This window comes from Acanthochromis polyacanthus, chromosome 22 (assembly GCF_021347895.1).
Source record: "Acanthochromis polyacanthus isolate Apoly-LR-REF ecotype Palm Island chromosome 22, KAUST_Apoly_ChrSc, whole genome shotgun sequence".
Classification (NCBI taxonomy): Eukaryota; Metazoa; Chordata; class Actinopteri; family Pomacentridae; genus Acanthochromis; species Acanthochromis polyacanthus.
The window spans coordinates 25560400-25573243 of record NC_067134.1 but is presented as its reverse complement, the minus strand read 5'-3'; the positions used below and the strand labels follow the sequence as shown (position 1 = coordinate 25573243).

General features: G+C 38.4%; 2 protein-coding genes across 2 annotated transcripts; one reads left to right on the top strand and one right to left on the bottom strand.

The window, feature by feature from the left end:
- Positions 1–1139: 1139 nt before the first annotated feature.
- On the bottom strand, positions 1140–6409 carry cpb2 (carboxypeptidase B2 (plasma)). Its single transcript, XM_022213786.2, has 12 exons — positions 6251–6409; positions 3956–4031; positions 3742–3866; positions 3564–3672; positions 3265–3366; positions 2997–3101; positions 2784–2894; positions 2596–2686; positions 2108–2310; positions 1946–2030; positions 1632–1867; positions 1140–1413 (listed from the first exon to the last, which is right to left on the bottom strand). The coding sequence occupies exons 1-11, from the start codon at positions 6391–6393 to the stop codon at positions 1653–1655; spliced, it is 1365 nt and encodes a 454-aa protein (XP_022069478.2). The 5' UTR covers positions 6394–6409; the 3' UTR covers positions 1140–1413; positions 1632–1652.
- A 205-nt stretch (positions 6410–6614) lies between these two features.
- Positions 6615–12056, top strand: alg11 (ALG11 alpha-1,2-mannosyltransferase). Its single transcript, XM_022207847.2, has 5 exons — positions 6615–6765; positions 7800–8021; positions 8269–8640; positions 9642–10207; positions 11248–12056. Exons 1-5 carry the CDS (start codon positions 6719–6721, stop codon positions 11526–11528), a joined length of 1488 nt encoding a protein of 495 aa, XP_022063539.2. The 5' UTR covers positions 6615–6718; the 3' UTR covers positions 11529–12056.
- Positions 12057–12844: the final 788 nt, after the last annotated feature.

Genomic DNA, 12844 nt, shown 5'->3' with positions numbered 1-12844 from the left:
ACATTGTAGCTTCCAAAACACGCTTAAATGGTGCATTTTGTGGCTCCTTTCAGCGAATTATTAAGGTCTAACATGTCCACAGAGGGATTTTTTCAGTTTTTAGCTCAAAATAGTGCAAAGATTATTAATTTGTATCATGATTGCTTAGGCCCTGATGCCCCCTTCAGGAATAAAACTCTCTCTGCATCTGTGACTCACAGCACAGAGCTAACCCCACTGAGGCTGTATGTGAAACCAGAACTTTCTCTTTCATTTTGTTTTTCCTAATCCAGAAGAGACATTACTTCTGTCTTTATTTCATTCGTTATTTTTGAAACTTGCCATTATAAAGCATATTGAGTAACCTCTGAGAAGCCTATCTGACCATATTTGTATCTTTGGTTATAGATAATATTTGATAATATAACAATTTTCTATCCATACAGAGGAGGATACTATAAATGTATTGAAATTACAAGGCATCTTTGAGTCAACTATCATTTCAGTATCTTATTGCCTGGCAGAGTTTCCTGGTTTTTGGTCATCAAAATATGGTCATCTAGTCTTAACAGCGATGCTTTTCAGTCACTATTCATATTTGTTCTATTGTCTGACAGCAGAAACAAAAATCAAAATAGCTTTTTTTGGGATTTAGCTGTATTAAAATGTGGTTTATGTGAGCACAGAGAGCAGGAGAGAAGTAAAGAGCAAAAGATGTCAACACACTGGGCAAGTTTAGGTTGCACCGAAGCACAACAGGCAGCACGAAATTACGTCAACAGAAACAGTCCTTGGTCACTGCTCCACCATGTCTGGAAAAAAGCATAAAAAATAAACATACTTTCGTCAGTCTTCAGTTCAGATGCTGCGAGTACATGAACACTTAACTCTTGCAGCCAAGAACAGAACATTTGCTGTGATTTTTTTGGTAACATATTTTAGAATTTGCAGAAGCAGCTCTAGAAAGTAAATAAAACTATAATGTAACTTGAGAGATGGCAGAAGTACATCTTTTCAGTTTACGCTTCCAAGTTTACCAGAACCATAAAACTCAATAAAAGTGGACTTTGACCATATGTGACCTTAAAAATCCTTTGGACTTGTTCACTCTTATCTCTCTCCATTTTAGAATCACTGTATCGAACACAAATACTCAAGTACTCAGTTATATCACTTACATACTGTATGTGTGATTTTTTTATTTACCAGGTTGAGATAAAAACCTCTTTTAATCAAGGCACATCATTACAAAGAGACGTGACAAAAGTTAAAGCACATTTGAACAAGCAGGGGGATTACGATACACAAAACAAAATCTAGTTTAATTCCATATCTTCTGAGACAAAATTGTGGTGTTTTCTGAAGCATCTTGCTGAACCGGCGACCAAATAGGAGATGGTGGTTCCATCGGGTTCAGAGCAAATCCTGGGCAACCTGTAAAAAAGCCATATGAGAGTTATAAAAGTTGTACACAGTCATGTGTAGTTGACAATGAGTTGGATATAAAGTACAGAGTTACAGACATCTGGTGAAAAATTCAAAAATGACAAATTGACTATCCTCAATACTGGACTCTTCCAAGTTAACAGATCTTTTAGTGATACTACAAAGGTTTTACTCACAAAAACTGCTCAAAAACTTGAATTCCTGACCTTAACAACAGGTGAAGCCTCTCAGAAAGTTGGAGAAGGACTCGTTGGAGCTTGTGTTTTCTGTATAACCTTCAGGGCAATCGTCTTCACGGCGAGCAGAGCTTCATTGCAGGCACCGGAAATGTGAGACGGTGGCAGCAGGAAGCCATAACGCCCACGGTCCTGGAGCTCAAACGTGAAGGAGTATTTGATGCCGAGGTTGTACGCCCAGTCGTCCGAACCGCCAGGAGCAAAGTCTGGAGAAAAGACGGTCAGACCTGTGTGAGCTAGACACAAATCAAGCTGATTTTACTTTAAGAATAAAACTTTCTTACATATCGTCTTTGCTCCTGCACCGTATCTGTAGATGTTCCTGTAGTATCTTCGGATTTTCTGTGCAGCTTCTTGGGCCATCTCAAGCTTTGAAAAGGTATTTAAACAAGGATTTAAAAGAACAGAAGCTGAACATTTGAACAGTTGCTGACCAAACCACTCACCAGATCTCTGTGGTTCTCTGCTTCCTCCAGTGTGCAGGAATACGGGAAGAGCAGCATCTGGGAGTAGGAGTGGATGGTGAGGTAGAGCTGAACTGTGTCCTTGTGGCTACGAAGGAAGTTGGCCACGGCCTGAGACTCCGGCTCGGACTCGGGGAACGTTCCACAGTAGATCTCAGTGCAGGGATCGTGAGAGGCTCCTTCCGCTGGGTTGAACGGGAACATTTGAACTTGTAGATCAAATCATGACTGAGCTGAGCTCTGCGTTTGCATCAACAAGGAATCCAACAGGGAAAAACTACATCTAAGTAACTTTATGTGGCATTCCCAGGTTAGGAACTCTATCAGAAGAAGAAAGATATATCCCATGGACTTCAAAAGTTTCTCAGTTATATATTGACCCAAATATTAATGGCTGGTTGTTGTTAAAGGGGCAGAAATCTGAATATCTTACTGTAGTGGATTAACTGTAACGTCAGAGCAGAACTTACTGCACCAGTTGGCATCAAAGTTTCTGTTCAGATCAACTCCGATGCAGGAAGTAGTTTTGCTGATAGAGCGGTTCTTCCTCCACATTCTATTCTGAGACAAAAAAAGAAAAAAAAATCAGGGGCAAACCATAAATCCAGCTGAAATTACTGTTGTCACATCTGCTCCAGCGGTGCTCATGTGTTCTTACTGATGTCCAGGTGTACTTGTATCCATCCGGGTTCAGGACAGGCAGGACGTAGACATCCATGTTGTCCAGGATGTGAGTGATGTCTTGGTTTATGTTGTAAAACGACAAAGACTGGGAGAGAAAAAGCAAATAGATGAGTTAAGTGCTCTGACAATTTAAAAAAAAAAAAAAAAAAATCACAAAAACAGCACCGCACAGACCAACTGTACTCACATAGTGAACAAACCATAAGCAGAAAGCAGGAGACACCCACTCCCTGGCGTGAATCCCACAGTCGATCCACATCGCTTTCTTATTGGTCCTGTTATTGAAAGACAACTGAGGGAAAAGAAGTCAAACAATCATCATATATTCAATTTTGACACATTTCAAAACATTTTTCAACTTAAAATGCTTCAAACGTAACAAATAATGTAGTTTAATTTGCCAGGAAAAGATCATAAAACTTCATTACACCTTAAAAAGAGAGATAAAGCTTTACCTTCAGAGCATAGAGTGGTCGCTTCTCATATGAAGAGCCAACAAGAATGATTTTCACCCTGTTGGGGTTGTCGTGAGCGGTTCTATTTATCCAATAATAGATCTGACAGTGGAGATAGAGTCTTTGTAAACTGTCAAGTGTCATAAAATACTTTGCATTTATACCTTACAAAGCACTAATCCTGTAACTGAAGCTTCATGTGTCTGATTTCTACTAAAATATTGCTGATTGTGGCCCTAAAAATGACTGTAAAGTTGAATTAATTGTGGAAGAGTGCCACCAAAATTCGAAAAACCTACATCCTCCAGACTGTGATATCTCTCGTAGAAAGTTGAGCCGCTTCGTGGGTCAGTGGAGTCATTCCTCGTCTGCATTTCGATCAGCTCGTTAGCGTTGGCCAGCAACACCCTGAAACAAACAGCTCAGATTATTCACTCAGAATGAACTATGAGACATTCAGTGAGCGTTTGGACATACTCATGTGTTACTGCGTGTCTCTGAAGCAGATCCTTGACCGTCTCTGAGCTGTTTGCAGGAACAAAGAGGTGGACCTGAGTCTCTTCTTTGATGTATTGAGGTGAAACAGGCTGCCATAAGGCTGTCTGGGAGAGAATAAATCAGGTGACGATTCACAGAAGGGAAAAAACAAAACACAGAGGTATGCAACCGGTGAAGAAAAACCTCATTCTACCTCATACTGTGTGGATATGTTCCTCAAGATGTCCACGTGTTCTTGTGTTTTTGGGGTGATTGACAGAATCTGGTCACTGAATAAAAAGAAAAACACACATTTGAAGGTCAGTGAGCCAAAATGTATTATTGCCAGAATGCACTAAATGAACTGAACTGCTATTTTCACCTATGTGTGCACAGTTAGGCCTCAAATTATTTGTATGATTATGGGGATTTTTTTATTCGAGCGATAGGTTTCTTATGACTGGAAATGACATGAAGAAGTGACAAAAGATGGGAGGCCACTGTGTTAGAGATGATAATGGTACATTCTCAATATTTTTTTAGTTAGTTTAGTTCGTTTCTAAAAAAAAAAAAAAAAAAAAATACTACAATTGTTATATACAAAATTATTTATACCCCATGGCGGCTTCTGTATCCTGTAAAAATGGTCATGATGTCAAGATGGGAAAAAGAAGCTCATATAGATTTAACTGAAGTTGACTGGTTTAAAGTCTTGTGGAGGGAATTAACACGCAAGAACAATGGAATGTTTTTTATGACACCCAAAATGACGGAGCATTTCTCAGTACTGGACAGATGTAATGACAGATTAGATCAATAATATGCTTAGCTGTACTGCGGAACTTAGGAAATTTGTCTTCTTTATTGACAAAATGTGATCAATATTTACCACAAATACCACTAGCAGGGAGTATAGAAAGCAATAACAAAAAAATGTCTGACTAAAGATATCCAAAAAGTCACAGAATGGATAGAAATAATTCAGAAAACATGCACTCTATGCGACCCAAAAATGTGAAAGGCAATGGGAAAAATGGAGCTGTTAGTTGTTCTTTTCGCACTATATGAGAATGCAAGGCTACATATCTTGGAAGGAACAGACGTCAAACAAACTTTAACCCGTAAATACATGGAAGACTCAGGAAAGACGTGGAGGATCAACGTTTTATACTGACGATCTTGACACCTAGAGCCCTGGCTTGGCTTTTACCATACCATATTGAGATGGTATTATTCTGTCTGTGTTGTTCTGTTTGTTTGCTTGCTATGGAAAAGTAGCAAAAATAAAGTAAAAATTTCTTCCCAAGCAGTTTAATACACTATGAACTGAACTGACTTGTCAGTTACAAGTCAATCAAGTCAGCTAAAATCTTAAAGTTCAGTAAAGACTTTGTGACTGCTCCCAAGACGAGGAAATGCTATGAAGTACAGATAGTGCAAAGCATAATCAAAAAGTAGGAGGACTTTCACACTGTGAAACATCTAAAATGTTAGAGAAAGAAGGCAGAAGTGAACCCTAAACTGGCAAGAATGATCATGTGAGAATCCAAGAAAAACCCAAGGAACGTCTTGATCGATTGATCTACCTCTCAATGTCCATCTACGTATGTATCCATCTACCTGACGTGATGGTCTACATGGCTACCGTCTAAGGCAGGTGTACAAAAGCTAACTTGGACAAAGGAGAAAGTTGGACCATCAGTCCTGTGATCAGATGTGATGAAAATGGTTGTTTGAACACAGGGATGTGGCTTTCATTTGGACAAACACTCAACTCAAAGACCTCCATCCTCGCATCTAGGCATGAGGGTGGGAATGGAATGCTTTGAGGTTGGTTGTTCTGGAAAATGTACCAGGCAACTTTGTCAAAGTAAACAGCATCATAAAAAAGAGGATCACATTAAGGTTCTGGAAGGAAAACATCAGGCAGTCTGCAGCAGTGGACGTTCAAACAACAATGACCTACAACATAGAGCAAAAGAGTTCACAGAAAACAATACGCTGGAGTGTCCCAGTCAAGAGTCTAGACATGAATCCTTTCTAGGATCTATGGATGGCAAGAAAGGATTACAACTTCAAAGACTTGGAGAGTGTTGCAAAACAGAAGCTGAACAAAATCCCACTAGGGACATGTGGAGAACTAGTTTGAGAACTGTTTGATGGACATGGTGGCAAATAGAGTCTTTGCTGTTGATTACTGACAAACAATATGAATAATTTTGGACATGGCATTTTTAATACAAACATAAAAAACACACGACTTAAAATATCTTTTTTCACTTGTTTACACCATTTCCATCCAGATGAAACCTATTAAAACGAATAAAATTGAACTTACACATCAAATTCTGGCATTGGTATGAATAATCTGGGCCTTAACTGTATGTGTCACAATAAGCGATTGCGTAACTGTGCCATAATACCATTCCTCTGTGCAAAACCGTTACCGTCCTTTATCCAGATAATCAACCAGCAATCAAACCAATTGATTCCCACCAAAGCAACTTGCCGTGTCTCTGTGCAGTGTCCCATCCTCAGAAGTACGTCCAAATTCATAAAAACAAAGAAAATCAAAAGAGTCGCCATGATGGTGTCAGGATCCGGACTGGACCTAACAGAGGTTTGCTGAGACTGTTGGGGGCAGGGAGGCATTATTGATCGGAACTGTTGTTTATTTAGAAGTTAAACTTTACTTTTTTGGAAAGAACCAGGCCATCGATCCTCATCAAGTGCAACCAAAGAGGGCATTTTATTGCTACAGCTGTATTCTAAGCAATTTGGTTAAACTGAATATCATTAAAAACATATAATTTGAGCACATTAAATGCACTTTTCAGTAATTGAAGTCAGAAAAGTGGATGCAGTGATACCTCCCGCTCTGTAGGTGGCGACACATGAATGGAAACGAACCTTGTTGGATAAAAGACACGGGAAGAAAGAGACTGTTGTGGTGTGTTGTTGAATTGCTGTTGTCAAAATGTCAGGCCACGATCAGCTGGTCCTCTGTTTGTGTGAAATAACAAGGTAAGGTCAAACTAAGTGTTTAAAATGATCGAGGAAATGTTAAATTCTCCGTTGTTGAAGCGGAACTAGCTTGTTCCACTTCCTTGTTGACTCCTGGCGGTAGCAGCTACGAACTAGGAGTTGCGGAGGCGATATTTAATGTCATTTAGCTCAAAAAATAAGCTAAAAATAAGCTAATTTGTTAATTGTAATTTGTCCAAAAAAATATAACGGCTGTTTTCGGCTTTTTTATGACGTTGCTATGGAAACCACGCCTTTAACAGTTAGCTAAACATGCTGTAAGGCGCGCACCTCTATAGTGTTTACTAGCTTGTTTTTACCAGTTTATTGAGATTTCATATGCATTATTACGTGTATATTATGCTTTAAATTTTCTCTCAATTTGCATATAGCCTCTTGTAAAACAAATAGGCGGTATTTCCAAATTTAAACTCAAATTCAGACTCTGGAACAGTCCTTCAGTGCATATACCGTACCTTTTCCTGCAAAAGATATTCTCTGTTTTTAAAAAGTCCTTTTCTGGATACCGATTACACTCCTAAAATGTATAAAAGTTATATATTTACAATGTTCTCCCCATAAGATAATCCATTAAATTCATAAAAATGTCTTGGATGCAGCTGTACACTTCCATTTCCTGTAGATCACACAGATGAATAAAGTGCCTGTCTTCTTTCCATTCATTCCCCGCTATTTTCTGAAGCTGGAGTTCACACAAGCTCTTCTAAAACACTGTAAAAATTCTCAGTGCAACACAATAGAAAGCTGTAGTATTTGTGCAATTTATCACTCAAACTAGAAAACGATTCCGGTGAAGAATAATGTCACAGAAACTGAAAACTGACAGGATTGTTTTCCTAAAACTTGTATTTAAATTTTCACTGTCATCAGTATATTGATTATTTAACTCCTGATTTGACTTCTAGCCTATAAAAGCACTAGATAGACACATTCACAAGATAAAAGAAAAAGGTCTTATGCGATATAAATCAAGTTTACTGTACCGTTCGCCATGTTGTATCTCTGTGTTTCAGGTTGTTGTGGAAGCTGCTCCTGCCGCTCGTGTTTCTCTGCTTGCTGCTGATCGCCGTCCTGGTTCTGCTGGTGCTGGCAGTGCGTTTCTGGCTGCAGAGCAACAGGAACGCTCGGCGGGTGAGGGACGGCCGTCTGTCCGTGGCCTTCTTTCATCCTTACTGCAACGCCGGCGGTGGGGGAGAAAGGGTGCTCTGGTGTGCCATCAGGGCGCTACAGACCAGGTAAAAATGATTTAGAACAGAGTAATACATTTCTTGGAATTTTTTTTTTTTTTACCAGTAACAAACAAAGAACCATATATGGTAACTTTATTGACCTTGAATTTCAACATAAAAATGTCATAAAAGTAAAGGTCTTTTTATGTCCTCTAATAACACTTGAGGGTTTAAATTTTATTCTAAGTATTTCAACGAGTGCCCTTTAAAGGGTTAAGTGTCTTCTGCTTTCATCAACCTTCCATTTCCACAGGTATCCAGACATCAACTTCGTTGTGTACACGGGGGACCTGGGTGTCACCGGCCACCAGATCCTGGAGGGAGCTCGGCGTCGTTTCAACATCGTCCTCCCCCGGCCGGTCCAGTTTGTTTTCCTGAGGCACCGGCTGCTCGTGGAGCCCGGCCTGTTTCCTCACTTCACCCTGCTGGGGCAGAGCGTGGGCTCCATCTTCCTGGGATGGGAGGCGCTGACGGAGTTCGTCCCGGACCTTTACATCGACTCCATGGGTTACGCCTTCACTCTGCCCCTGTTCCGCTACCTGGGAGGCTGCAGCGTGGGGAGCTACGTCCACTACCCCACCATCAGCACCGACATGCTGTCAGTGGTGAGAGAGAGGAACCCCAGGTAATCACTGTCAGGCTATGTCAGAATTTAAATGTGGCTGGTCAATTATTTCTCGAAACCAGGGGTGGCAGACATGCAGCCAACGGTCCAAAACAGAGTCCAATCCAGCCCATGGGGACGACTTTGTAACGTGTCAGAGAGAAGACATTAACTGCAAATTGTAAATATGTAAAACTACAAATGTAAAGTCATTTCCAGACCATGATCATAAAGTAAAATACTACAGCCATGGCCATAAGTTTGGACACAAGTACCATGACACTTGTGAATCTTAGAAAATACCACAAAATTGTCACTTACAATACACTACACAACTCCTGAGAACTATATTAAGTTTCATATTTAAAAAAACATCAAAAGAGTTTGGGGTCATTTTGTTATTCTTACCAAATCCGGTTGTGAAAGTACTGCATTTTTTTGTTATTTTCTTCTAATATTATGTTTTGGGAACAAAGTTGTTCCAATTGTTGGAATTTATTGATATTATATCCCTTGTTGATTTGTAGACTAATTAAACTGGTGCTGCCAAAAAATATTAGTCATGTTCTGTAATAGACATCAAAACAGACATAGGAAGTCATGCTGTGTCCAAACTTATGGCCATGGCTGTAGATTGTTCTGTCATTTTGTGTTCAATTTTTGTCATATTTGGTCTTGTTTTTGTTGTTTTGTTGTCTTTTTTTTGTCATACTTTTGTCATTTCTCATGTTTTTGGGTTTCCTTTTTGTCTCGCTTGTGTTTTTTGTCACATTTTTGTCATTTTGTGTTTTGCTTTATTCGTTGTTTTGTGCGTCATTTATCATTTTGTGTTTTTTGTCTGGCTTGTGTGGTCTACTTTTTTGTTGCTTTGTGTCATATTTGGTCTCATTTGTGTAACGTGTTGTGTAAGGTTTTTCGCTGTGATTTTTCTGGTCACTTGACGTCAAACTGGGCTGAATGTGGAACCTGAACTGTAATGAGTTTGGCATTCCTGCACTAAACTGTTGCTGTTCATGTCTCAGGTTCAACAACCCGGACTACGTCACCAACAGTCTGTTCCTGAGTGCCTTTAAGGTGGTCTACTACTGCCTCTTTGCCCTGCTCTACGGCATGGCCGGCTCCTGCAGCGACCTCATCATGGTCAACTCCTCCTGGACCCTCGATCACATCCTGTCGCTGTGGCGCTCTCCCAACCGCACCAGCGTCATCTACCCGCCCTGCGACGTCAGCGCCTTCCTGGACATCCCGCTGGAGGAGGACGGGGACAAAAAGTGCCACTCCATCGTTTCCATCGGGCAGTTCAGGCCGGAGAAGGACCACCGGCTGCAGATCCGAGCCTTCAAGAAGGTTCTGGACAGGAGGAGGGACGGAGCGGCAGGCAGACAGGCGCTGAAGCTGGTTCTGATCGGTGGATGCAGGAACCAGGAAGACGAGGACAGGGTGCTGATGCTGAGGGGTTTGTGCCAGGAGCTGGGCGTAGCCGACAGGGTGGAGTTTAAGCTGAACGTACCGTTTGAGGAGCTCAAGAGGGAGATGGGAGAAGCGACGATAGGACTGCACACCATGTGGAACGAACACTTTGGAATAGGTAACCGATGTTTACCTATTCAAATTTGACTTCTTTACCCCTTTAAGAGCCAAATATAGAAAAAAATAACTGCAAAATGTCATTTATATAAATCCAAATACAGAAAAAAATTAGCAGAAATAAACAAAAAATGATATATGTAAACAAAAATATAGAAAAACATTACCAAGAAATAAAACTAATAATTTATAGAAACTCAAATATTGAAGAAAATGAGCAAAAAAAACTCAAAAATACAAATAGCCGTAATAATAAATAAACCCAAATAAAGAAAATGAGCAAAAATAAATAAAATCCAAAAATAACTAAACAAAAAAATGATATATGTAAACATACATATGGAAAAAAATATGAAAAAAATAAAACCAATAAGAATAATGATAATATATAAACCTAAATATAGAAGAAAATGAGCAAAAAAAATAAACTAAAATATAAATAATAATTATAAATAAACCCAAATAAAGAAAATGAGCAAAAATAAAGAAAATCCAAAAATAAAGAAAAAATGATATATGGAAACACACATATGGGAAAAAAATTAAAAAAAACAATAACAATAATGATAATATATAAATCTAAATATAGAAGAAAATTAGCAAAAAATATAAACAACATATAAACCCAAATATCAAAGAAAATGAGCAAAATATACAGAGAAAAAATTTAACAAAAATAAATTAAAAAATATATAAACCCAAATATAGAAAAAAAATTACCAAAAAAGTAAAACTAATAATAATAATAATAATATATAAACCCAAATATAGAAGAAAATGAGCAAAAAACTAATAATATAAAATCCAAATATAGAAGAAAATTAGCAGAAAAATAAAAAATATAAATAATAATATATAAACCCAAATAAAAAAGAGAAACAATCATAGAAAAAAATAGCAATAAAAATAAATACATATATATATATATATATATATATACATAATTGAAAATATTATTTAAAAAAATAAAATTGACGTATTTCTTCAACGGTGGGTTTTACCGGGTTAAAACGTTCCATCTTCTCTTCTTTCCCCTCCCAGGTGTTGTGGAGTGCATGGCAGCAGGAAAGGTCATCCTCGCCCACAAGTCCGGCGGTCCCAAACTGGACATCGTTGTCCCTTATGAAGGCGGTCAGACCGGCTTCCTGGCTTACGATGAGGACAGCTACGCAGAGGCGATAGAAAGGATCCTTTCTCTGCCGCCCGCAAGCCGCCTGCAGATCAGACGAAACGCTCGTCAGTCTGTGGCTCGATTCTCAGATCAGGAGTTTGAAGTGTGCTTCCTGGCAGCCATGGAGCCTCTGATGGGAACACTGGAATGAGGAGGAGGCTCTTTAAGCGCGTTTGTGAATGTTGTGTTGATATCTGAGACTTTGCTTTGACGCACTTACAGCTGCATTTACCCTTCAGGACTGCGACAGAATGTGATCATACTCACACGGTCGTACCAGGATTTGTCCTAAAAGCAGAAAAGACGCAGAATACAATTCAAAATCAGATCAAATGGAGTAAAATGTGAGTGAATGCAGCTGTAGTTCTGTGTTTGGAGTTATTTTTTAGAACACATTCCTCCTCTGTTGGTAGTTTTGTTCAAACAGTGTGGACTATATCGGGAACAAATGATCTTTAATTGAAAAATGTGCAGTAAACTACTGTAAATACAAAAGATACTAAACATATTTATTGTTTACAAGAGCTAGAATTCTCTCTTTATGCCCAAAATGTGAAGTATTTTTGATAAGATACAGTAAGTGGAAGGGGTTTTTTGCATTTATGTAATTGTTTAGAAGAAAGAAGAATCAATTTGTGTGCTTGTAAATAAACTGTAATGCACTGGGTTAAAGGAAAAAGACGCAGAATTATTGTCTGAGCTGCATTTAATTTGGACTTCAGTGATGGAAAAACACTGTAATTACAGATGGAGACCAGGAATCTGTACAAAGACACTCATTTTTATAATCCTCGATTCCTCTCCTCACATTTTAGTCCTTCCTAGAACAGGTTTAACCGTCAAAATGCAGCCGTTTAGACGCACAAATTATTATTTGACAGCCAATTAATGGGTCTGACTATTGTTTTTCTCCGATTCCTGCTTCTTAAATTTGAAAATTTTTGGGTGACAAATCAATCGCAAAATGACAAAAACAAGACAGAAAACGACAAAAAATTAGGCAAAAAAAAAAGACAAACCAAGACAAACAAAAAACACAAGACCAAAAATTACAAAAGCGAGAAACAAAAAATGACAACACAAGCAAGAACACACACAAAAAAGTAAAATACAAAATGACAAAAATGAGACAAAAAGGAAACAAAACGACAAACATGAGACAAAAAGGAAACAAAACACAAAAAGAGGCAAAAAAATTTAAAAATTAAACCAAAAAAAGTTACAAAGCAACAGAAAATGGACACAAGATAAAAAAAAATAATGCAAGCGAGACAGAAAGGAAACAAGACGACAAAAACACGAGACAGATGATAAAAGTCAGACAAAAAAAACAACAAAAATGAGACACAGAACAACAAAGAACAATCTAATATTTTACTGTATGATCAAAACAACTTGTCATGGTCTAGAAATTATTTTAAATTTAAAGTTTTACAAATTTACAATCTGCAGTTCATGTCTTCTCTG

Bases quoted from the DNA above. Each gene is read 5' to 3' on its own strand.
- cpb2 (XM_022213786.2), bottom strand. From the start codon at position 6,393: ATGCCTCCCTGCCCCCAACAGTCTCAGCAAACCTCTGTTAGGTCCAGT. The intron at 3,367-3,563 runs GTAGGTTTTTCG...CTCCACTGTCAG, and splicing joins GATATCACAGTCTGGAGGAT to ATCTATTATTGGATAAATAG. The intron at 2,031-2,107 runs GTGAGTGGTTTG...ACCTTTTCAAAG, and splicing joins CAGAGAACCACAGAGATCTG to CTTGAGATGGCCCAAGAAGC.
- alg11 (XM_022207847.2), top strand. From the start codon at position 6,719: ATGTCAGGCCACGATCAGCTGGTCCTCTGTTTGTGTGAAATAACAAG. The intron at 8,641-9,641 runs GTAATCACTGTC...TTCATGTCTCAG, and splicing joins GTGAGAGAGAGGAACCCCAG to GTTCAACAACCCGGACTACG. The intron at 10,208-11,247 runs GTAACCGATGTT...TTCCCCTCCCAG, and splicing joins GAACGAACACTTTGGAATAG to GTGTTGTGGAGTGCATGGCA.